This window comes from Amphibalanus amphitrite, unplaced genomic scaffold (assembly GCF_019059575.1).
Source record: "Amphibalanus amphitrite isolate SeventyFive unplaced genomic scaffold, NRLGWU_Aamphi_draft 000264F_arrow, whole genome shotgun sequence".
In the NCBI taxonomy this organism is placed as follows: Eukaryota; Metazoa; Arthropoda; class Thecostraca; order Balanomorpha; family Balanidae; genus Amphibalanus; species Amphibalanus amphitrite.
Window position 1 is genome coordinate 728,207 of NW_024881759.1, and position 24,190 is coordinate 752,396.

Consider the following 24,190-nt stretch of genomic DNA (forward strand, 5'->3'; position numbering starts at 1 on the left):
ACACCCCATGTGGTAAGAGTACGCAACAGCAGCGGTTCAGAAAACGTCAGTTTTAGACCACTTCCATTTACGCTGAAGGATCGCTGCCTCATGGGTTGATGGCGAGTTCAATGAACATTCCATATTTGCGATTTCTTTCTTTCAAATATTTAACAAATGAGAGCTAAAAATCCACTAAGTGCGTACTCTTATACGACTTCACCCTAAATAAGGAGAGTCCCTCTGGCGGATGAAACACAAAAGTGTCATAACTATTCTCGCCAAGTATTGGGCATGCTGTTGACCTACGCTTGTCATCTCCGCTGCGACTGTTATCAGGCACTAGTGTTATCAGATTGTCACTTATCTCGTACTCGGGTTATCCGCTTTTGTCCCTGCAATCTGGTGTGTGGGCTATCTGGTGTTGATATGGTTTGTAGGTGAACAAGCATTGCATTCAGGCAAGTTGACCAGTATTATATTGGTCTGTGTAGTGGCTTGGTTTGGTTATTGCTACTGGAGTAAGCCGATTCGACATTGAACTTGAACTTGAAGTGGGCGTGGGTGCTCGTTTTCAGAACATCATATTTTTACCGTCTGTGTCACCCCTGCAGGTTTTCTGAGAAGGATTCAGTAGGGGGGCTGCACCTGACCTCCACGAGGATCATCATGGATGCTCAGAAGGAGCTACGAACAAATGGCTGCGGCCGAGGTAAGCGTTGGTGCCAAGTGCCAACGGCATGCTTTGATACACATCATCAAAGCCTTAGCCCATAGTAAACCGCTTCTGTCATAAAGCTGCCATTTTAGAACTGTTTTTTTTTGTCAATGCATGATGCAGTGGACTGTTCATTCAAGCCTGTGGCTGGTGCTTTCACACTACATCACAAACTGAGACATCACTGATTTTCTGTCGTGCTGAGCCAGCTGGCAGCAGGTGTTTGTTCTCGTTTGCTGTGTAAGTTAGGTGGCCCGACTGCATTTTTGGACGGCTGCTATGTGTGCCGACAGTCTAAACATGTTTGTTTCAGCCCTTCATCAAATCGACGCCTTGGCTTGTATATGCATTATGCACTGACTATCCTGTTTATGTTTGTGTTACAGACCAAGTGGACCGGATGGCTGTAGGCGACGTTTCCCAGAGGCTGATGCAGGAGACGCACACCCTGAAGACGGCCATCAAGAGCTCAGAGGTGGTGAAGCAGGCTGTGCGGATGCTCTCTGAGGATGAGCGCACCCCGCAGAAGCGACCCTCCTACGTCGGCATCTCGTGCAGCGTCAGCGGCTACAGCCACCTGAGTCGGTACGGCGCGCTCTCCCACTCGCGAGACAGCTCACCGGCGCGCGGCCTCCGCTCGCTCAGCCGCGACTCGTCGCCGCCCGGCGGCGCTGGCGGCAGCCCGGCGCCGCTGGCCGATGGCGCCACCGTCCCCAGTCCCAGCCGCGTCAGTCTGATCAAACAGCAGCTCAGAGAGGGCGGTCGGCTGACGGACGAGCGCGGCCGCGACGGTCACAGACCGGCCCACCGCGCCGACCAGATCCGTAGCATCAGCGTGGACCGCGGCTACCTGCGCCGCTACCGGACAGAGATGGCCAGCCTCCTGAACGGTGACTCCTCGCCGCCGGTCAGCGCCAGCACGCGGGCGCCGCGGCTGGACGCAAAGAACCGCTCGCCGAGCGCCACCACGCCGGAGCAGCCGGCCGGGTCGCGGACCGGTGACACGACACGCGCCGGCACAGAACGTAGCGCCACCGCCAGTGTGTCGCGCTCGTTCGTGCAGGCACGCATCGAGCGCCTGTACGGGCCCGGCGCGCTGTGCTCCGGGTTCCGGCGCAACATGAACCTGAACCGCTCGCTGCCGAGCCGGCCGACGCCGGGGGCCGGCGACTCGTCTCCGGCCGCCCCGTCGCCGTCGGGCCGTCCGGCGCCGCTGCAGCTGACGGTGGACACGGGCTCGGCGGCGGACCGGTCGGCGGCGCCGGCCAGTCCCGGCCTGCCCGTGTTCAGACACCTGCGGCCCGAGTTCCGGCAGCAGCTGGCCGTAAAGCCGGGCCGCGGCAGGGCCGACCGGGACCGGCCGCTGCCGCCGCCGGCCGACACCTCCCCCACGCTGACGGCCGTGCCGCCCATCACGGCCGCCGACCCGCCGCTCATCAGCGACACGGCGCCCGTCTCGCTGGGCTCCGAGGTCGAGCCGGCGCCCCAGCTCGACGGCGAGGAGGAGAAGCCCGGACACCGCTTCATCAAGGTGGGTGACTATGGACTCACTGCCGGCCTCCGTGGTCGCCCGTGGACTAGAAGGGAAGTATGGTTTGGAGAGGAGTGGCTGAACTTGCCGGCAATCCTTGGGTACTGGTCTGATGTTGACAGATGATATGCGAAATGTAGCCCAGGCGTGGGTTGGGGTATTCGTTGAAAACCACAAGGGGATAGACGTCAGGCTCTTTTGTCATATGGCTAAATGGTGCCTCGTTTGTGGCGCAGGATTAGTGTCTTTGTGACAGAGCAATTTCGTTGATTGTTTTACGGATTATGGAAGTCGTTTGTTCTGTAGTGCCAGGGAAGCTTAGTGGACATGCGCTCAGGCCTACTGACGTGGTCCTGGGCGGCTGTGCGGGTTTGTGTTCTATTCATCATAGCCATTTGGCAATATTGATTATATCGCGGTTGATATTCAGAGGGCTGTTCACGGGGCCTGTGTGCGGTCGGACCGTACACAGCCTCCAAGCTCCGCCCACTGCGTCCCTACGTCAGCCTTCCGTCACCGCACACAGCGACCGCCTGTGGCCGGTCGGGACTGGCCACAGCGGACCGTCCACCGCACGCAGCCGTGACGTCAGAACCGCCTACCCATCCCCAACCCCCACTCCTGCTGCACACACCGCTCACACCGCACTCAGCAGTTTGCGGTGCCCGTGAATACCCCTCTGTATTTATCACACACGATTGAATTGCTTTTGCCATCAGCCATTGGTCTCATTGACGTGTGTTTCGCGTTTTTTTTTTGTTTGTTTGTTTCGGATTAAAGGGACTATCCCACCTTTAACATGGGGTTTGAGTTGAGATAGCCAAGTTTGCGGCGAGGTTCAGAAACCACTATCTATCTAGGTTGCAACCCCCGCGGCCTCTTGGTGTTGAAGAAATTCGTTCCCTTCATTTGAAAATGGGCATTGCGCAAGGCCCTATCTTCAACATGGAGCGACCGTTAGTGTGACGTCACCTCGTTTAGTCATTCTGATTTAAATGGGTTTGTACGTTGAAAAATCGCTTAACTTGCGCCCCGCTGGGGGGGCAGAATCTGCCCCCCCCCCTCCCGTTTTTCGCCAATAAATTCTAAACGCGTTACGCCAGCGACGTCAAACTTTCAGTACCTTATCATACATCAATTTGACACGTTCCCTGAAAATTTGAGCGAAATCCGTCGGAAATTTTTGAGAAATTGACGTTTTAGTGACGTCATGTTCGCAATTTTCGCCTCAAAAACGGCAAAATTTCAAACGCCGCTAACATCTTCATTTTTAAAGGAATCAAGACGTAACAAAGAAAGGTTATACGTGATTCTACTTTGTCTATCAAATGGCTATCTCAGTTTTTTGAAAATTTTGGATTTTGGCCCAATTTTTTTTTTTCAAAAAACTGACTTTTTTGGGAAAATAATTATAAAATCCAAAATTTTGAGTGTATCGAAAAAAACGGAATATATGTCAGAGAAGTGGTCTATGTGCACGTACATACCAATTTTTAGAAGAATCGGTTCAAAAATGTGGGAGTTATTCAAAATTTTATGACGTCACGACACACAAAAATTTTGAAAAATGAATTTTTTGAAAGTTCTAGACCTCGTAATGGAACAAAAATAGCACCATTCGATTCGCCGTGAAAAACTGCATCAGATAGACACCCTTTTAGGCCTTAACAACCAACTTCAAAATTTGACCTCACTTGACCTGACCTTGACCTGACCTCGACCTGAAATTCATCCAGAGGTGGTCCATATCACTTATTGAGTGTGCCTATTGAATTCTATGAGTAAAATGACCCATAAAACATGTGTCGCACATGCCCTGTTCTATATTTTGTTTTTGGTGACCTGACCTGACCTGACCCTGACCTTGACCTTTGAATGACATTGTATGCAACGAATATTGTCTTGGTAGTCTAAGAACACGTTTTGGGCAATCATTCTCAGTCCATTCTTCGGCAACTACGGTGCAAGGCCGATACGGTAGAAACTTGCATTTTGTACCCTTGACCTGACCTTGACCTGACCTCTGACTTACTTAAGCAAAAAAAAATGGGCTCTTAAGATCCGCCTTGTTGAGAGCTTTCGATTGCCGTTTTCCCCGTCTTTCTACGACCATCGGTTCGGAAGTTAGACAGGGGGGGCAGAATCTGCCCCCCCCCCCCCCCCAGCAGGGCGCGTATGGCTGAATAGCCCAGCGGGGCGCGGGTTAAAACTTGGTCTGAACTTTGTTGTGGTGCCTACAGAGTAAAAAGAATCAGCTTTATGACAGTAATGTGGCCTGGGGAAGGAGGTAATTTTGGGCTGTGACGTCACATGTTTGAAAGTTTGTGTTTGGAATATGGGAAGCCTAAGATGTTTAATGAAAAATAAATGCCAGAACCGTGTTCCTGGTCATCCAATATATAAAGTCGGGCACAATTTAACTGGTTTTAACAACATTTTAGAAGGTGGGATAGTTCCTTTAATTGACCTAAACTGAGTTGACCTCTTAGGTGACTTTGGAGCTGCAGCACGATACTAATTGTGAACCCGCCCTCGAGTGTTTGACGTTTTACCAGCTGCTGTGACTAGACTAACGTGCCCTGACCTTCGACTGTCCACAGATTTTGGACGCGGAAACGACGCGTATATTGGCACTGGCAACGAAAGCCGAGAACGACCTGAACTCGCAAACACTGACGCCCGAGATCGAGGGCAAAGTGCGCGCCGCCAAGGGCAAGGCCAACCTGCTGATCGCGCAAAAGTTCCAGCAGTTCCGCGGACTCTGCGAGAAAAACATAGTCAGTACCCTGGGTATGGTTGGGGAGTTACTCGTCATAAAATCGTTTCAACGAAATCGTTCAAACGATTTTATAATGACTCTAGATTAACGATTTACGGAAGTCCATTGCTGCATTTGCTTTTTCAGCCTGTCTAGTTTCACCAGCATGTTGCTGATGCTGAAGTGTCAGTTCAGCAGCTGAACTCCGGCTGTTGCTGTGGGCTCATGACGGCTCATGACACCCCCAGTTACGTCCGCTCAGCGCTGTTACCATGCAGCTCTAGGAAAAGCCTAGGTTTCCCCGTTGGAATATGCTACGCTGCCGGGTAAGTTTTCTGAGAATATGCTGCGGCTGATTATCGCCTGGCGAGCGCAGCAGCGTAATTGAACAGGGCTCTGGTGTCTGTTAGCGTTCGCTGGAGCCGCGGCCGGGATCCACGGTGCTGGGTGGTCAGCAGTAGAACGTGGAAGGAGGCAAGGGAAGGAAGCTGAATGAGGGAGTCTTCGACACTGTAAAAGGTGGAGTTTTACGGAATCATAACATGCTAGCATTCCTTTCCCGAGCTCTCGGGGCCACTCGGCGTATATGTGACTGATTTATCTGTGAGCCGTGGCGTGCCTTCCAAATTCTGCCTCACTCGCGAGGCGCCATACCTCCGCGGTACTCCCCTTCAGAGCACTGACTTACTTCGTGCTGATGGCTCGGACGGCAGCCGGCGGGACATCCCCGACTTCAACAGATTCCCCTCCGTCTCCGGCGGCGGCTGCCGATTGTTCGGGATCGTTGGACAGCGTTGGTCGGAATGAAACTGCGCGTGCACATACGACTCCCAGTGTTACTGGATTCCATTCACTGGCCACGGTCAGCGACTTTTGGTGTTCTGCTCGTTGCTGTTGGTGGGGGATTGCCAGAACAGTCGCACTCGGACGAGTTCTGCAGATGTGCTTGGCTCGCGGCGCTAGTCGTTCCTGATACTGAATCCCACCCAGCCATCCAGCTTGGTGGACCTGAGTGCCGATGTGTCTTTCATTACGCCTCTTCACCACTGCGTAGTCAGTCTTGTGACGGCCACCTGTTGTTGTTGTTGTTGTTGTCCCCTCCATCTGCGGCAGAGCCGCGGTGTAGCTTCTCAGCTCTGGAGGGCCCTGAAGGCGGCCACCAGGGCCGCCACCGTGTCGCCGCGCCTGACCTCCTCCACCGTCGGCAGTATGTTGCCGACCGCCGGGATTCTGAGGCGAACCCCCATCAGTCCCGGGCAGGTCAGCAGGATGTGTCGTGGTGTGTCGGCTTGCTCGCCGCACAGCGGGCAACGAGCTGCAGGGCAGTCGAGGTTCCTGCACTGTGGGCAGTCCGCAGATGGGTTTCGTCCGATAGAATGGAGAAACTGCGCCGAGCCGCTCCAGCGCCCAGTGCGGATCTGGTGGACGTCTACTGCTGTCGTCCTGTCCATGTTGGTGAGAGGTGGTGGCCATCTTGCACCCATGAGCTCTCTGTACCACCCCGTTGCGGCTTTGCGGTCGGGGTCCGGGTATGTCGGCCTGTCCCTTGCGGCGCGGTCTCTGGCGGTGCGGACTGCCGCTCGGTAGATGGTGTCTACATCGAGCATGACGTCTTCTTGTGCCAGCGTCGCAGCCTCATTTGCCAGGGCGTCGGCGGACTCGTTCCCCGGGATCCCGCAGTGGGATGGAACCCACTGGAGGGTGACCGTTCGGTCTCCGGCGGTGAGCTCCAGTAGCTGCTTCCATATGGCAGCGCCTCTGGCCGAGCGCTGTGCCGGCGGACCCTCTCTCAGCGCCGCTAACGCCGACAGTGAGTCGGTGCATATGGTGACTGGTTCTGGTGCGTCCCGCTGGTGTTCCAGAATGTGGTCCAGCGTCACCTGCAGGGCGACCATCTCCGCTCGAAAGCTGGAGCAGAGTGCGCCAATGCTCAGGTTGAAGGTGATCTTGCCGGTGGGCGTCCACGGTGGCGGTCGCTCTGGTAGCAGGGCCTCAACCGGCAGCTCGACCCGTAGCTCCCGCAGGGCCTCCCGGCCTACTTGGCGCCACCCCGTGACCAGCTTGAGGCGCTGAGGGGGGTCAGCCATGGCGACCGCTCGGAGGGGGTCCTCTGGCGGGAGCGCGGCAGCCTTCGCGAACATACGCGCCGCTAGCGCAGTACGTCGTGCCGCGACGGGCAGCATGCCAGCCTCGGCCATCACACCGTGGTGTGGTGCGGAGTGGATGCAGCCCGTGACGATCCTCGCCACGGCGCGCATCTCTCGCTCCAGGATCTCGATGTTGGACTTGGACACTGCCGGCAGCCAGGCAGCAGCCGCGTGCTCTATCGCACCGCGCACGTAGCCGTTTGCGACGGCGCGCAGCTGCTGTTCTTGCAGCCCCCAGCTGCGGCCGGTGAGACGTCGGAGTTGGGCCGCTCGGGGCCGGACGCGCCGACGGAGACTTCTGCAGTGCGGGCCGAAGCTCAGCGTCCTGTCTAGCGTCACTCCCAGAAGTTTCAACTCAGGTCCCCCTTCCACCAGTTGACCCGCCACGTGGATGTGACAGTCGACGGCGTCTCGGGGGTTCTGGGAGAGGACGAGCAGCTGCGTCTTCTGACCCGCGACCTCCATCTTACTCCGGCGGGCCCACTTCACGAGCGTGTTGGCCGCCAGCTGCGCCCGGTCCCGGGCCACGGCGATGGAGTTGCCGGCGCAGAGCGTCGAGGTGTCATCGGCGAACATGAATGGGGTTGTGCCAGGCAGGGTCCTGAGCGTTGCTACGAGCGGCGCCGACCATAACAGAAACAGGGTCGGAGAGAGGACACTGCCTTGCGGCAGGCCCGCCCTGTACACGCGCTCGCCACTCTTCGTGCCGTTGACTTCGACACAGGCCCTCCGGTCGCGAAGAAATGGCCACCTCGCCCAGGTCGAACTGCCTGGTTGGGGTTGCTTTGAGTCTAATGGACCACAGTGCTGACAAGAAGAGCAACAACACTCCTGCAGCCGAGGCTTTGTGTCTTGCTGCCTTCGTGGTAGCCTCTAGCCACTCGCTGTTTAACTAGCGTCTTTTCCGTCGCTAAAGGCTGGGCTGTGCGTCGATGGCTATCGCAATATGGGAGCTCCAGACCCCAACTCATTACGACCATCGCCATCGCTCTAGGAGGAACACCAGTCGGTCTTCACCACCTGACCTGCACGTACTGTGCAATACCATTTCCGCTGTGGCGGCCGGCCGTCCTGTCCGCCGCGACTCGTTACTATTGGGTGGTGCGTATTGACTGACTGACCACGGCGCTCTCCGGTCGGCCGGCCGTGAGCAAACAGGCGGTCAACACACAGCCGAGCCAGAGCTGGCAGAATTGAGCTGGCTGTGGCGAACTGGCAGCATTGAGTCGAGTGTGGCGGGCTGGCAGTGACCGAGCCTGCGGCATTTAACCGGACGGCTCTGGGGAGAGGGGAGCGTAGCCAGCCTCCAGTATATAAGCAATTGAGAAATACAGCTGTTCTGATCTGTACTTTATTTTTGCAATGTGTTTTGGTAGACGGGTAAGCTCATGCTGTACAATGTATTATGTTTTGGTTTTAGTGCGTGTAATTTGAATGGACTCTGTTACTTTTGAACCTCATTGTGCTTGGTTTGACATATTTTTTGTTCCTCTACGTCCAAACCAGTCATCGCGCCGATCCATCCATCTGGCCACAACTAACGCTGATATTTGCGTGTCGTTCCACAGAAGGCGCCGGCCGACGACCCGTTCCCGACGACCGGCGACGACCTGCAGGGCTTCTGGGACATGGTGCTGATCCAGGTGCACCACATCGACGCCATGATGGCTGAGCTGGACGCCATCCGAGCCAACAACTGGCGACTGCCTGAGGTAAGCGCGTCAGAGCGAACGATAGTGCAGGGAAGGACCGATCCTGGTGACTGCCAGAGGTGGACACGCCACACCTGACGTGCAACGTGTGTGGGTCAATACGAGGGACCGACGGGCCTAAGCAGCTGTAGGAGAGCACACCAGGGCACAGGGATGAAGGACCGGTAATTAGCGCCTGACGGAGTAGAGCATGCCAGCCGCCGGAGCGTAGAGAATGTGGAACCGATACTGGCCGCCATGCTCATTCAAAGAGACCCAGAAAGCTGCTCATCCAGTGATGATTCAGTTATCTGTTACTCGCGGATTTGGGAAGATCAGAGTGTTTGAGCGATAGTGGACGGGTGGTTTCGCCGGTCGCCGGTCGATTTTAGTTCAAGTCAGATAACCTTCCGGTTGTATCCACCCCTGTTGGCTATGCTGAGCACTGAGCAGTTAGGGCCTCCATTTAGCGAGCCGCGCTCGGAGCTGGGGGAGCCGACTCATTTGTGTTATTCCAAGCGGAAGTCGCTGGCTGTTTGTTGGCCCCGTTGTGCCACGACAGCAAGTCGGCTTAGTCTGGTTGTGTAGTTCAGGGAAGCGTGCTTAATCGGATGATTCATGCGATTCCACGAATTCGTTAGGCTGTTTTCAGTTCAAGGAAACGGCTGTTTGTTTCTGTGCATCAGAGACAGTCCGTTTTATGGTGCTCAATCCCACCTTACATTTCTTATTTCTCACTTTTCGATTGCGCAAAATGACCTGCATTTGCAGTGTATTCGAAAACCCACACAGTCACGCTATCCGCTGCCGGCAACCACAATAGTATGGCTCGATGTGAAATTACTCTCCTGTCATACCGGAGTCGAGGTGGTCCGCTGTCGTCTTCCGGCAACTCCGTGAAGCCGTTGGTCAGCATTATGTGCTACTTAACTTGTCACCGCCGAGGTGTTAACTGAAGTCTTGTGGCTCGACTGAACGGCGTTGTCGCTGGCAAAAGCTGCTTACATGTCACGTTGAACATGGGCGCCGTCACCTAGTTGGTACTCTGCTGGTGTTGTCCAATGGTTGTCCTCTCGATCCTATGTAAGTCCTGCTTATCGTTCAGCTATTATGGGGCGTGTATTGCGACTTAAACTCTGTTGACTAGCTTTTGTAAATGCTAAAATGTTCTAGGAATGTCCACTCGAACCCCAGTCGGGTGGCCCACGGCTTGTCTCCCCGGTCGCTGAACCTGCTACCTTAATCCTTAGAGCGCTATCGGCTGTTTTGCCGGCACGGATGAAGCGGGCTTATGAGCTGCTTGAACGTTGGCTGTAGAGTTCTTGGAACCTGTCACGTGGTGTTACCGGCCGCCCTCCCTGTACTTGCCTGCTGTTAGATCGGATCAGTGCGCAGTATGGCCGGCGCTTAGTGCTCGGAGCTCAGTATTTAACTACGAAATATTGCCAAATAGTTACATTAGTTATTGGATCCGCATATGAGCAGCATGTCAGGACAGTTTTCTGTTATATATAAGTGTTGAGCGCAGAGCGCTTTGTGTAGGTGTCGCAGGCTGAGCGAGCTGAGCGCTGCCGGTGTATCCGCTCAGCTCTGTGTGCCGTTCGCAGTGCGCCGCTCCGCCACTTCCGCCCGACCGCCCGTCTCCGGGCAGCGGCGGTAATGTGCCCCGGGCGTCCGTTCGCTCCGGCGGCTGTCGCTCGGTGAAAAGACGCCGCTGATTGCTCTCAGGGCGCGCTGCCGATCGAGGCGTCGGTGGTCGTCGGGCGCCGGCCGCTGCTCGATAGTGGCGCCGCTGTCACCTGCCAGTCTCGCCTCTCGGTCTCCGTCTTGGTTCCGGTCCCGGCTGTGTGCGTGCCGGTCGCCGCGGGGGTCCGCTAGATTGGCTGTCCCCGACGGGTGCTGGGGTGGCACAGGCGCCTGCCGTATGTCCATGTCGGCGTGATGAGGTGTGGCATTGCCGGTCTCACCCGGTGTTAGCGCTTCTCCCCCGGTATGATCGCTGCTTCTCGGTGAATTCCCTGTCCGGCACTAATTCCTCCTACGTATTCTGCACGGTATGCCATTGAATGATATTATCCTTACCACTATGTATATGCGACCTGCTCCATCATATGATCTTCATTCTTATCTCCCGAACCTCTTCCTCATGATACTCTCCGGTACGATCTCGACTCTGCCGAGCCCCCCCCCCCCCCGCCTTCCGGTCGGGGCGAGCTGAGCGGTTTCGCCTGTCGCCTCCGTCCCGGCGGGCCGCCGGCCAGGGCTCTGTGGCAGACTGATGGTCGCACCGCGCGGCATCTGTCTTCATTGTGGTCAACGGCCGGCACGGGACGACGGCGCGACGGAGGCAAAGAGTCCGTCCCCCTGAGTGGACGGCGGAGCGGAGATCAAAAGGCGCAGTGGGTTTCCGAGGATCTGCGGTCTTGTGGGTGAAAGGTGAATGATTCATCACAGCTGCTAGGCTAATAACTTGCAAAGGGTTTGTCAAGCTGCTGCTTTTACTGCTTCTTGTCTTCCATGCTGAATGCCGATGTCATTGGGTCGTTATGTGACAGGTAGTATCATTTGGCCATTCTCTGGGTACCCCATTACCGCCAACGCCTCCCTGTTCCTGTCCGTCACTATATTTTTCTCTGTCTCTCTTTACATCTTGCAATCTCGGCCCATTATCTGGCCCCATATATTATCGGTTCGTATCTGCAGCCGCCGCTCAAGTTGCAGTCTCTGTTTCTGTCTTTCCTCCTAGCCATCCCCTGCTTCCCGCCGTCCCCACCCGGTCTCTGACCCCGCCTTTCCTCCAGCTCAATCGCAGCGCTCGACCCGCATCAATATGGACGCAGCGACAGAGCGCATCATTGTCAGTCACGCCGCGCCCGCCGACAAACGCTCGCACACCGATCGGTCTGTGTGGCTGCCACATGCAGCGAGGGTCCGCGGCGCGCGTGGGCGGTGCTGGTCCGGAGTTCCGTCAGGTCTGGCCACGTCCTGGTCGGACTGTGAATACTGACCGGCGGCCGCCCCCCAGTCGGCCGTGGCCGGCCGGGAGCTGCTGTTTTTGCGCAGTAATTGGTCGGAGTCTTTCCCTATATCCTAACTAGCCGCGCCGACGACGGGTGGCTCCCGGGGGACTGGCCGAACACGGATGTCCGCCTACTGGACATCAGCCGACGGGCCGACGGGGACTCCGTGGAAGGAGAGTGCCGCCTTGGAACTGGTACTAGATGGATAGTTTATTTAGTGGCTGCTGGTGTTTAATAGGCGTCCCATGCCTCACTTTGGAAGTATCTGACTCCCGATAGTAATGGGGTGAGCTCGTCGCTCCATTGCTCAATGCAGCTTCATTGCTCCAACAAAAGGGGATGGTATGTTGTTGGTGGGAGCAGACATAACCTTTTGAAGTCAGTGGGTGGGACGGGTTCTGTCCGGCTATGTCGTATGCTGACTTTGTTTTATGGATTCTACTGACAACCTGGAATTCCGCGATCGGACGACAAAGGTCAGAGTTTGCGCAGCAAGTTCTGCTTAGCGCGAGTTTCGGGTTTCGTCATTCCGCCCATTCAGGACAAACTAACTTTATAATAGGCGAGCCCGTACACACATATCTTCTCAAATCTTGATGTGGAGTTACTGTTACTACTGAAATGGCAGCGATGATGCTGACACTAGCTTGCTGGCCACCAATTCAACCATTGCGACTAAGATTCTAAGAATTGAATAGATCACTGTTCACAGAAATCATAAATTACGTATGCCCATTGCCCAGGATGTCTACGGTCTAGACGCAGCGATGATAGTTTGTTTTTTGGTAATCGCATCCCGTAGAGCTTGGAAGTATCTGAACATGACATAATGACGAATGGCGATATTGTTAGCCTTCAGACGAATAGATTGTCAGTGATCGGCTTTGTCGTGAACTATGGCGGGCTTTTATTCCTTTGGCAGGAGTTTTTAGCGCAAGTCTTGTCTTACCGTGATTTTTCCTGTGACCTAAGGAGTGTGTTGAGTTACGAGTCGTAAGCTTATGTATTTGGTGCATTATTTTTCAAGATCGAGTGTGGATTCGGAGGCTGAGCTAAAGCACATAATGATAAGTTATATGAACGAAAATGCAAGTTCCTTCAACAATTCAATTTCATCGGTATGGTTGCGCTTCGAGCTGTTTTGAATTATGAAAGGCAATCAAGTCTGTTTCAACTGACTTCCTGTTTGTAGTTTATGACAAGTGTTTGTCAAACGACGAGTTGGATCATCCAAAGCTTATTGCTAGCTATACCCCAAAATCATCTGCTGTAATCAACCAGGGACTTGAAGCGCTGTTAATCCGCACCGACTACCTCCCTCGGTCCCCTCCCTCCCATTCCCTCCCCGGGTTCCGTGTCGGGATGTCACCGCTACAACCCAGTACAAGATGCCTGCCACGCCCTGCGTCCATCACATGCTGTCCGTGCCCCGTTCGGCCTGTAGCGCGCCGTGCGGAGCTTTTTGCCGGCCCGGTCGGGATGACGCGCTCTGTTTGCCGATGATTAGCGGACACCACGTGTGACGCTGATATGTTTGCCGCCGGGGTCTGATAGGACGGCGGCCGTGCCACGGTGCCGTGATCGGGCTTCTATCGGCCGTGCGCCGGACGGGAAGGGGACGGCTGCTGTGATCTATATGCTGCGCCGCGTGATCGGATCGACGGGCTGTGCTCTGTGAGGGGATTCGATGGATCTCAAAAGAGCTTGACCAGCAATTGGGTGTCCATCGATCACGCAATATCGGAACTACAAAACTAGCAAGTGCAACTGCTGCAGTCTGTTCTACGATCTTTAGAACTTGTGGTGCCTTCAAAGTCTGCTGGTTGTCTATTGTCCGCTCAAAACATTTTGCTAGTCACTGTCAGACTAGTCATACGATTTGTTAGTGCCTGCTTTGATGGTTTCTGACAGTAGGAGGATGAACCCTTTCACTCGTGGCGTCCCGGTTCTCTGTAACATCTCTGCTTTCACCCGGCGGTATTTTACTGGACGCTGCTACCACGCTGCTATCGCATTTCGCGAGCTGACGTCACACTTGTGGTAGTGTTGGAGCAATGGGCTTGTTGATGTCTCCACGGAAACCTAATTTGACACGTGGAATAGCAGTGTGCTGCTATCATCTGTGAAACACCACCCACGAGTCACACCAGTTCACTGTAACCTCCCTGATTTTACGGGTCACACAGAGTCTATGTAGCATTCATGACTTCACCGATGTAATACCGGGGCTTTATTGCCCCTAAATTACGGGGAGGGTCTTACACCATGTTCTGGAATCTGGATTGACTGGGTCTCTGTAGCATCCATGGATAGATCAGGATTATGTCGAATTTGTAACCCCCCAGCGTTGACCTGAAATAGACCGGGTCTCCGCATCCCCTAAGTTGGTCCGGTTTGCACCAGATCCCCAGTGTATCTGACGTCTGGCGATCGGTCACAGCGAGAGAGGGCGGCTGACGCTGTCTGGCCGCTGTTTTGCGCCGCTCTGAAAGAGCCTGACTCCAGAACGCCCATCTGTCAATCCTAACGATCACATTGTGAATTATAGCAGACTCGTTCAATGTGGCTGCCGGTCATCAGGCCGTTTTTCCACCGCTGTTAGACTTTAAACGAGAACATCAGCAGTCGGGAAGTGGTGGTTGGTATTCTATAAGGGGGCTGTCCTACCTCCCAGTGATTAGGACCGACTCCTCTCTGGGCCGGTGCCAATAGATCGGGACTGAGCGGCGCAGCAGGGTCGCCTAATGAGTGTGCATGTCCCCGCGGACGGACTCAGAGGCGGACCAGTCGCCGGGATTGGGTCGGATCGGGTGTCGGGCTGGTCTGGGCTGTGTCCGGCCGCGGCCAGGCTGGCTCGCTGGAGCTGAGAGTGGAGCCGGGTGGTGGCATTGGGGGCTGGAGTAGTCGATCGATATTTGGTCTTCGCCAGATGTGTGGTTGGCGGTCGATACTCGAATGCTCGCATGAGTCGTCATAGACTCATAAGTGTAAGAGTTTTTATTTTTATTTTGGGTTAGTGTGATGGGTGGGACTCCGTTCCCAGTGCAGTGAGTTGCCGCTTTGCATTGTGTAGAGGAAAGGGGCGATTGGTGCAGTTGAAGAAGCTGCCACAAGGTGGCCGCTACGGCGGTGTGGTTGGCTCCAGTGCCGCTAGGTGCCGCTGGTATCAATGTGTGATCGCCGTTCCCGTGTTGTCTTCTGACAAATATCCGCTCGTGACCATTTGGACCAGGGTGTATAGAATGAAATTTGGCCAACTGCTGGTAGGTCTCCATCCTCCCCCGTGCCGAACGCGGCTGTTTGCCTTTTCACAGCGCAGTTGAGTGTGGATCTCACGTTATTGTGGCAAAATTATCCAAAAGGGGTGATTGAAGGGTTATATAACACACTGTGATGGATTTCTATGTGACTTTTGTCTCGGCCTGCGCTGACTGTTGTTTTGTTGTGCCCCAGGTGTCACCGCCGCGAGAGTCATCACAGAGCGCCAGCAGCACGCCCAACAGCAAAGCGTCCAACGGCTCGCGGCGTTCGGCGCCCTCCGACCCGGCCAAGGCGGAGGCGGCGCGCGCCCGCTCCGCCGCCCGCAAGAAGATGATGGAACAGCGCCGCCGGCTCATCGAACAGAAGCGGCGCGACGCCAAGGCCAACGGCGACTCGGGAGACGTCGAGATCTTCGTGGCCGACGACAAGTGAGGGCCGGAGGCGGCGGCGGTCTGGCCATGTGATAGCTGTGTTCCCGGACGGCCGGAGACGCCGTCCAGTGGCGCGGCGCCACTCCAGACGCTCCCATCGCCTCACTGTGCGCGACGGAGACAGGACTTTCACTCGATCAATTCCAGATGACAGAGACACAAGCGTGCACTGTAGAAATTGACATTGTGTGTTGATCGTCGTGTTTAATTCTATCTACTAATATGTACAGACCCAAGACAGGTGGTTGCTGGAGACGTTTTGTGTGCGAGGATCTTTATGGTGCTGCGTGGCTCCAATAGCTATGGCCGTGAACGTATTGGGCGTATGAGTTTTAATTTATTACCTTGATGACCAGGTGTTGGAGCTACGTTTGCGCCTATTGCTGCGGGCTCTGTCCCAGGCTGGCGGCTCGCCGATCGGGGCTGGGTTGGAGGGGGAGGGGGTACCGGCATCTAACGGTCGGGGGGCGGGGGGGGGGGGGGCAGGCGTCGCCGTCAGGTTGTCAGCTGAGAGAGAAGCCCGTTGTGCCCGGGCCCGTTGCGCCGCCTCGGCCCCGGCGACTGACGTATATACCGCCAGCTGCGCTGTTTTGGACTGTGTTGCCAATCAGTCCGGTTGAGTCGTGCTTTTGACACGCCCCGCATGCAGTGGTTAGATATTTACGTAGGATATATTTTGCTACCATGTTTTCTCTGTCTTGAATAAATGAATTACTTTAACGGACAACAGTAGTGACGTTTTTATGTTTAGACCGTTCACCGTGGATATGCGCACTTTTCTCCACACACAAACGACTATAAAACAGGACATTCTTTACACCATATTTATTTATTTATCTCTATGTAGTCACGCACAGATCAGTGAGCGGTCTGGGAAATGGAGGGTCTGATCCGATCCGGCACGATCCGGCGTGGTCAAAGGCATACGGGGGGGGGGGGATTTCGCGGACTCAGGTGGGCTGCGCGACAGTGGCGGGTGCCCCCACTCGCCGTCGGTCGGTCGCACACTGTCCCGTCGGTGACTGCGGCAGTGTCCTCGATCTGCCAGGGTGAGAGGTCACTCGGCTGACCAGACTGTGCGGGTCGGGCTCAGGTCACTCGGCTGACCCGACTGCGCGGGTCAATCTCAGGTCACTCGGCTGACCCAACTGCGCGGATCAATCTCAGGTCACTTGGCTGACCCGACCCGCAGCGGCGCGCAGCTCGGCCAATGCCATCGTCCATCTAGCGCCGTCATAAATGTCTCGTTCAGGTGCACCTGACTCACTTACTCACTCGGTCTGTGGCGTCGCTCGGCGTCGCCCCAGACTGTCTCGCTCCCGTGAAAGACGCCTCTGTCGCAGTTCGCACGCCACACGCAGTCTCTCGCCTCTCCTCTGTCTCTCACTCCCGCCTCTTTCCCACTCGCACGCGCGCTCGCTTAGCGTCCAAAAGGCGGCACTCAGAAATCATCGGGATCGTCGTCGAAGTTTTCGATCTTGTTGCGACTCCAGCCGGCGGCCGAGCCGTGCGCGCCCGAGTAGTCGCTGCGCCAGCTGTCGTAGATGTTGTAGTTCTTGGTGTCGTCATTCCGGGCGCGGCTGGCCGAGCGCTGTAACGCAGACAGAATGGGATGTTGTTTTAGGTGAAGGCGGATTAACATTGGCGAAGTCAGGCACAAGTTGGCGAAGTCAAGGTTGAATGAGCTCATACTTTGACAGACGGTATGGGTTATTTGAAAGCTATTTCAATCGCAAACTGTAACTTATGAAATCTGGTGACATTTAGGTACCTAAAACTCCCGAATTCCTCCCGACTTGTCTGATAAATTACATTCAATAACGCACTATGAGGTGGACCGATAGACACCTGATCTGCACATTTATGCTATATCGGTCCTATGCTGACGTCAAACGCCATTGGCCGGTAAATTGAAGGAAGGCGTTCTTTCATTCAGACTGAGTGCCCAGAGGGAGTTGGGCTCCCAGGAAGACGGTTGAAGGAGCCCCATTAGCCGGGCACGTGCTTCCCGACGGCGTTTGATGACATTCCACCAACGAGCCGCATGCAAATGTGCCGATTTCAAACGGATGGGCCGGACTGAGGATCCTTCACTAAGGCTCGGCGCGTGGGTTTGACGACTGTCATCACGGTCGGCCGGCCGCTGTTAAACCGTGCCGTGCCCCCTGTGCCCTACCCCTGTGCCATGTCCCTTGTGCCCTGCCCCTGTTAGCCGTGCCGTTCCCAATGTGCCTTGCTCCTATGCCCTGCCCCTGTGTCCTGCCCCGGCTATGTGGCGTGATTTCCTCTTGTGCCATATGTCCAATGCCATAGGCGGCGGAACGGGGAGGGCACCGGGGCAGCGTGCCCCCTTTGATTTTGTCATCTTAACATTAGCCCTATGGGCGTTGCATGGAAAGAATGGGGACCAAAAGCCGACAGTGCCCCCTCCCCCCACTCAATTGAAGGTGTTCCGCCGCCACTGTCCAATGACCCTTCCCCGTCCCCTCCCCCCCCCCCTGTGCTGTGCCGACCCACTGCGCCTATCTCATGTGTCCTGCTCCCTATCCCGTTGCTTTGCCCTGCCACTCACCAGCCGCCGGTCGTAGGTAACTTTCTCGTTGTTCCACGCGTCATCCGGATCGTAGACGTCCTCCACCCCGTAGTTGTCGACGCCGGCCATGTGACTCTTGTCGAGCTCATTGAGCATGTCAGCCGTCAGAGGCACGGTGGTGCGAGGTGCCCGGGCACGCCGCTTTCGACGGTTCCACATCTGCAATGGAGAATGGACGCATTAGTTGTGTGAGAGAAATAGTGGGAGAGAAAGAGAGAGAAAGAGAAAGAAAAAGAGAGAGAAAGAGAGAAAGAGAGAGAGAAAGAGAGAGAGAGAGAGAGAGAGAGAGAGAGAGAGAGAGAGAGAGAGAGAGAGAGAGAGAGAGAGAGAGGGAGAGGAGGTGACTGAATGCGGCGTTAAATTGGACATCGGATGTCGCTTAGCTGCTCAGTGCTCAATCAGCAACCTATAAACCCATAAGGCTCACCCGTGAGGCACTGTTGTAGGAAGTTCGTGCGTCCCACGCGCTAGATAATGAATATACATGCAGGTAGAAAATAAATGTATGGAATAAATCCGTGCTCGGTGGCACGACTCACAAACTATTACCGTTAATTCGTTTGAAGATTGGAACATTCATTACCTTCTAACTGCTTCTACTTAATCTCCGGCAGTCTGTGGTAGCTAGACGCTTTCAACTCCCCCGGGATGGCTCTCAACTCCTTCGACAAACACCAAGTTCGTGCACTGACTTGCCGACAAAGTTCCGGGCCAAGTTATTGCTCCTTTATTGAGACTGCTTTACCTGTGCGCCACGAAATCTGCTATCCTACAGCATGTTCCGCTTTCAGAAAGGTAGAGAGGAGTCGACATAGCTCTCTGAGCGAGCAATCGTTGTCACGATGAGCGCATGGTTTCCGTCGGCATTGGAATGGATTCCGACTACATCCTGGTGTCAGCTGGAAGCGGCTCTGTTGGAGAGAGCGGCAGCGGCATTGGCGGCGAACGGCGGACAGAATTGGACGTATCGAGCTATCGGAGCTCGGCCCGCCGGCCGTCGGTCGCTCGGTCTGAATAGGACCGCTCGGCTGGTCGCGGCTGAATGGACCGCACACCGACTGCCGGAGCGCTGACCAGGCGGCGGACGGCTCTGCCGGCCGGCGGTGGCAGGGCGGTGACAGAGCGGTGACGAGGTGAATGGCAGACGGAATCGGTCACCGCCGCCACGGCCGACCGCCCGCCGTGATGACTGCATTCGGAGGCGCGCTTACGTTTACCGTAACTGATATAAATAAAAAGTCAAGGTCGATTTGATGAGCAATGACGGTGCATAATGCACGTATACCCTCATCTATATCCATTCTCAGGGTAAATGTGCAGATGCATATCAGTGAAAGGTCGCCGTTCCCACCTCCCCGGACTCTCCCAGTCTCCGTCCCGACTCCGGTTCGCAACCCGCAAGTTGCCGGTTTTACCGGGCCGATAGTGCGCTCTGACTCGACTGAACCTGATGAACCACACGAGCGGACGGCAATCTCATCTGATGACTAATTTTTAACTCTAAAAATCCCTCGACGCTGCATTAATGGCGGCCTTGAGCGAGCCAACTTTCAGACAAAGGATCGGCTGTAATCCGCCCACAGACCGCCCAAGCTGTGTAGCCGGTTATCTTCTAAGCGGCTCTCAGGCGGCTTCTCCAAAATTGGTTCGACTGATTTTGGCTGTGTAAGCTCGAGTCTGGTGTAGTGTAGGTTGGCTTATGCATAGTACTGAACATGGGAAACCATTTCGGACAGGTTATTTATTGCTCAGAGTCAGGGTGGATACTGGATGGTGGATACAATCACTGTCAGTGTTCGGGCTCACCGCCAATGACCGTTGCAGTCCCGGGGCTCTGAAATCCAAATCTGTGTTCTCAGAGCACGGCCAGGAGCAATGCCATCGTGTTGGACGGCTCAAAGACCGGTTTGAGCGCGCAGGCTAGCGCTGAGAATTCTCTCGGAGAGACTGAGTCAGCCCGGACGCGGAGCTCTGCCGCGGGCCGACCAGAACTGTGTTGGCCGTTCCCTGGCCGGTGCCCGTTTGTCACGGCAGAGCGGCCACACCGCAGTGGCCACTTCCGAGTCGACTAGCCGCCAGCAGTCGTGATAGATGGCTGAGTGAAAGGCTTTTGGACCGGAGCGGACATACCCAACAGACAGACACGGCTGGACTAAAAGGTGACGCACCAAGCTGCAGTAAAACATGCAGAACATTATCAGATGGGGATAACTGTGAGATCTGGGCAATGACCTGCCGTTCAGACAAAGCGAAATGTCTTGCGGCTATCGAGGAAGTCCCAATGTGTCGCTTGGGCGGAAGTCTCTGGTCCGTGCCCGCCGAATGGCCCTTACCACCCTGAACTGGCCGTGACGCGAGCCGTGATGTCGCCTCACCTAATGTGAACAGATGGACTGTATCGGTGGCGAGCTCGACGGTCACTAGTATGTAGTCGTCACTTGTGACTGAGAGCATAACTTCAGAGCGAGGGGTGAGCTCTGACAGCGCCTTTCTGGTGTCGGTGGCCGGAACAGCACCCTACCTGCAGGCCCGTGACTAATCGTCTTATGACGGCGCCACTCCCAGTGACCATGAGAGTTACATCGGTGCTGGCTAGTGGTCAGTGGTCACGGCACCGCAAACACATGAGTGACCACGGTCAGAAAACAGCGGTTTATGCGACAATACCCGCTTTCAATAGAATTTGTAAAAGAAAGTGCAAGTATAAAAATATTAGGAGCATCACATCACTTTCGCCTGTAACACAGGCAGTGGACATATGGTCCATTGTCATTGACCATATGCATTATGCAATGTGCATTCCAAGACCGGGCAATGCGCACTGTCGTCTTCCAGGCCCATTACCAGAGGCCAGAGGGAAAACTTTTACCCTCATGGGAATATTTATGACCCAATCGCGCCTTTGGTACAGTTATGTAAGGTGACCGTATCACGGTTTACCTCGTTAAAAGTCTCGTCGGCCCATGGAGCCGGTGTGGGCAGAATGTCACCGTCTCCAGGCATCGCACGGCGACCACGTCACCCGCTGAGAGGCCAATCACGCCGGACATTAATCTCTGGCCGGGACACGGCGACAAAGCCTCTCTCAGGACCCGGACTGCGATCCTATCGCCCGGAACCTGTAACGCCGGCGCCGGCTTCTCCAAGTCTAGGGAGTAGGGAGTGACCACACCCAGCCCCCGTGCCAGGCGCCGGTGCCACGGACCATGGAACGTAGCTCGAACCAAGTTCCTCGGAATTCGGATGTTCATAAAAAAGGAACGCATTCTTACAACTGTTTTGGTGTGAAGCATGACCAAATTGCTCATCTGCTGTTTGGTGTCCTTTCACTTTATTTTTATCCTGAGGCACAGCGAGACGCCCAGCAGTTTTAACTTTTGAGCTATGCGGCACAGCATACCTGCAGGCGCTGCTCACACTGCCATCTAGCGACAGGAAGTTGCGACGGCGCGCAACCTCTTGAAGTGTATTTACCGCCAAATAAGCAATAGATTCCTCAATGGATATGCGAGCGTTTGCAAGCTTGCAGGCTAAAGAAACCAACTTTCTTCGTCGGCTGCCAGAACGTTCAGACTTCAGTCAAAGCTTTCTATACATGAGGAGAGAGGCAGTTTTTTTGCTGACCCCGCGGGCGGAGTTGGTGTAAAATGACGCCGCTGAGTGAGCTGGTCGCCCGTTCCGCTGGACCCGCTATACCACGGGCCTGCTCCAGAAAATACCAGCAAACCTCCTCACTTTGACGGCAAATCTCAGCCAATGAGCTCCTCCGAACTTTGTGCAATGGAACAAACACAACGATCCGTCATTGGTGGCGTCTGACGGGCGACCGTTCCGTTCGATTCCCGCCAGCACTCTGTGGGACAAGCCAGCAGCACCCGGGCAGTCTTCCAGCGGTGCCACGATCTCTATCTCATATGTAGACGGTGCGCACTCCGCCGGCTCTGTATCATTCTTTTTGTACAGTTCAGCACTCACTGTGTGACCGACAGTGTTCAGTTCACCCGACTTTATGGACATTCTGTCTCCCACTCGTCTCGTTTCTAGATGTTACACGAAAGAGCTGAGCGAAAATGAATCCGCGTCAGCACCGGGACCCCTGGGACGGAAAACCCGCCGGTGCTGAGACGACGCTCGGCCGCCGCTGCGTTTCTAAGAAGCTTTTTAGCTTTTTGCTCGGCTAGGAGACGAAACAGCCGGCCTCTCCTGCCAAAGCCGATATCGATTGCTGATCCATTTGGGGATAAACGGGGCAGCTTCCGCAAAACTGTGGGTGGTGTGATGGGATAGAGCTCGATGGAGAGACCAACATTGGGTGGAATAACCCTATTTTTGTTAGTAAATAAGCTAATGAAATGAAATATTTTGAAATTGTTCTATTTTTAGATACCTACATCACAGCTCGTTGACTGCAAAGCGCAGATCGAACATTGCTGTTGGGTCAGCCTTTTAGGCATTTCCTAGAACATAAATAGCAGTTGGCTACATCATGCTCCACTATTACAATGTTTCATTTAAATCATTGCTGCCGGAAACATGGCTCAGTACAACTGTGGTGCGCCCAGACAGTGCCTGCCATGCGATTTCAGCCCGATTAAACCGACTGCGCGCTGCGCAGCCAGCAGCGAGCAATCCCGGCGCTAGGGTAGTTACAACACAGTCATAAAGCGCCGTTCCGCAGTTGCTGGGCTGCCGGGAATCGGTTATACCACTCGAGCCGGTCGAAGATGAACAATAAAACCAACCGTGTCATCTCAGCGGCAGCTGCCGACCGTTTGCAAATAGAAGCGGCCAGACGCCGCGAAACTGACGAAATAGAGCGAGCGACCGCAACATGGCGACATGAGTCGATATAGCGACGTGTTAGTGTGTGAATACGGAACGACAGACTCCGGTCAAAGGGTCAGTGGGAGCAATAGGGACTTGTGACTTGACTATATGAGCTATGAAGCTCCAGTGTTTCATAGTTCATAGCCACCATAACCAAACATAACATAGACATTTATGCGCAAGGCATAAGAGAGGAAGAATGAAAAAGACAAAGAAAGAGGAAGAGATAGATTTATAAGGAGATAGGGAGAGAGAGAGAGAGAGAGAGAGAGAGAGAGAGAGAGAGAGAGAGAGAGAGAGAGAGAGAGAGAGAGAGAGAGAGAGAGAGAGAGAGAGAGAGAGAGAGAGAGAGAGAGAGAGAGAGAGAGATCCCGCTGAGCGGTAAGCTTTCAGTGGTGAACGGTATGCAATCTATGGCCAGTAGATATGGATAGTGTTGGTCACAGTGGTCAGTGACGCAGTACGGTCAGTGGTCAGCAGACAGTGCCGAGATGGTCGTCACTCGTCAGCGATCAGAATTCAGTGGTCAGCACCTCGCACATGTCTCACCGTGGCTACCGCCGTGAAAGCTCTAGCCGCGGTGATTATGAAACCGTCATAACGAAATATTGTGGTTATTTATGCATACAAGTTGTCCACTAAATCTCACACCCACACGACGCCTCCATTACCAAGTTCATATGCAGACGAGGAAGCATATTAGTTTATGTGTATCATTGCTAAATAGAGCCAACTAGCGCTGGCTATCCTTTTGTCCGTTCTCAGATTCGCTTACTGTTGTGACCGTCATGGTTGAATATGGTTGAATGTAATATTTAAAACATTTCTTTGAGTACTCACCAGCACGATGCCGAAGATGAGCATGAAGAGCAGCGCGGTGAGGCCGATGACGATGACGGCGATGCTCCACTCGGGGATCAGGTAGTTGTCCTCCTCCTTGGCCACAACGGGCTGCGGCCGCTGCACTGTAACACGGGCACACCGGCACACAGTCAGAAGTCAGCACGGAACAGCGACAATCGGCACAAAGGCCGCGGCCGCTGCACTGTAACACGGGCACGCCGGCAGTCGGCACGAACAACGATACCTACAGCATGACACATCGGCCACACAAAATCAACATTCAGCGTGCCGCGTGGTTTATTGTCACACCGAATCACACGTCGAGGTGAATCTGAACTGTCCCAGGTCGTGTGCTAAGTGTATATCAAATTTATACGTATGTTTTTTTATT

The 24,190-nt window shown here is 54.8% G+C and overlaps 2 protein-coding genes across 4 annotated transcripts in view; one reads left to right on the forward strand and one right to left on the reverse strand.

The window, feature by feature from the left end:
* The window catches only part of LOC122386851 (disks large-associated protein 4-like), a 62,395-nt gene extending 46,130 nt beyond the window's left edge, over positions 1-16,265 (forward strand). For all 3 annotated transcript variants that reach the window (XM_043376522.1, XM_043376525.1, XM_043376524.1), the window contains 5 exons: positions 594-691; positions 1,084-2,228; positions 4,829-5,005; positions 8,702-8,845; positions 15,298-16,265. In XM_043376522.1, the coding sequence (XP_043232457.1) occupies positions 594-691; positions 1,084-2,228; positions 4,829-5,005; positions 8,702-8,845; positions 15,298-15,537 (1,804 nt within the window). In that variant the 3' untranslated portion in view covers positions 15,538-16,265. The remainder of the gene's footprint in view (positions 1-593; positions 692-1,083; positions 2,229-4,828; positions 5,006-8,701; positions 8,846-15,297) is intronic.
* An 81-nt stretch (positions 16,266-16,346) lies between these two features.
* On the reverse strand, positions 16,347-23,942 carry LOC122386852. The gene is made up of 3 exons (XM_043376526.1): positions 23,797-23,942; positions 18,109-18,288; positions 16,347-17,127 (listed from the first exon to the last, which is right to left on the reverse strand). Exons 1-3 carry the CDS (start codon positions 23,818-23,820, stop codon positions 16,978-16,980), a joined length of 354 nt encoding a protein of 117 aa, XP_043232461.1. The 5' UTR covers positions 23,821-23,942; the 3' UTR covers positions 16,347-16,977.
* Positions 23,943-24,190: the final 248 nt, after the last annotated feature.

Coding starts and splice junctions, on each gene's coding strand:
- LOC122386852 (XM_043376526.1), bottom strand. CDS start 23,820: ATGCTCATCTTCGGCATCGTGCTG. Junction 18,289..23,796: donor TCATCTTCGGCATCGTGCTG/GTGAGTACTCAA, acceptor TCTCCATTGCAG/ATGTGGAACCGTCGAAAGCG. Junction 17,128..18,108: donor TTACCTACGACCGGCGGCTG/GTGAGTGGCAGG, acceptor TCTGCGTTACAG/CGCTCGGCCAGCCGCGCCCG.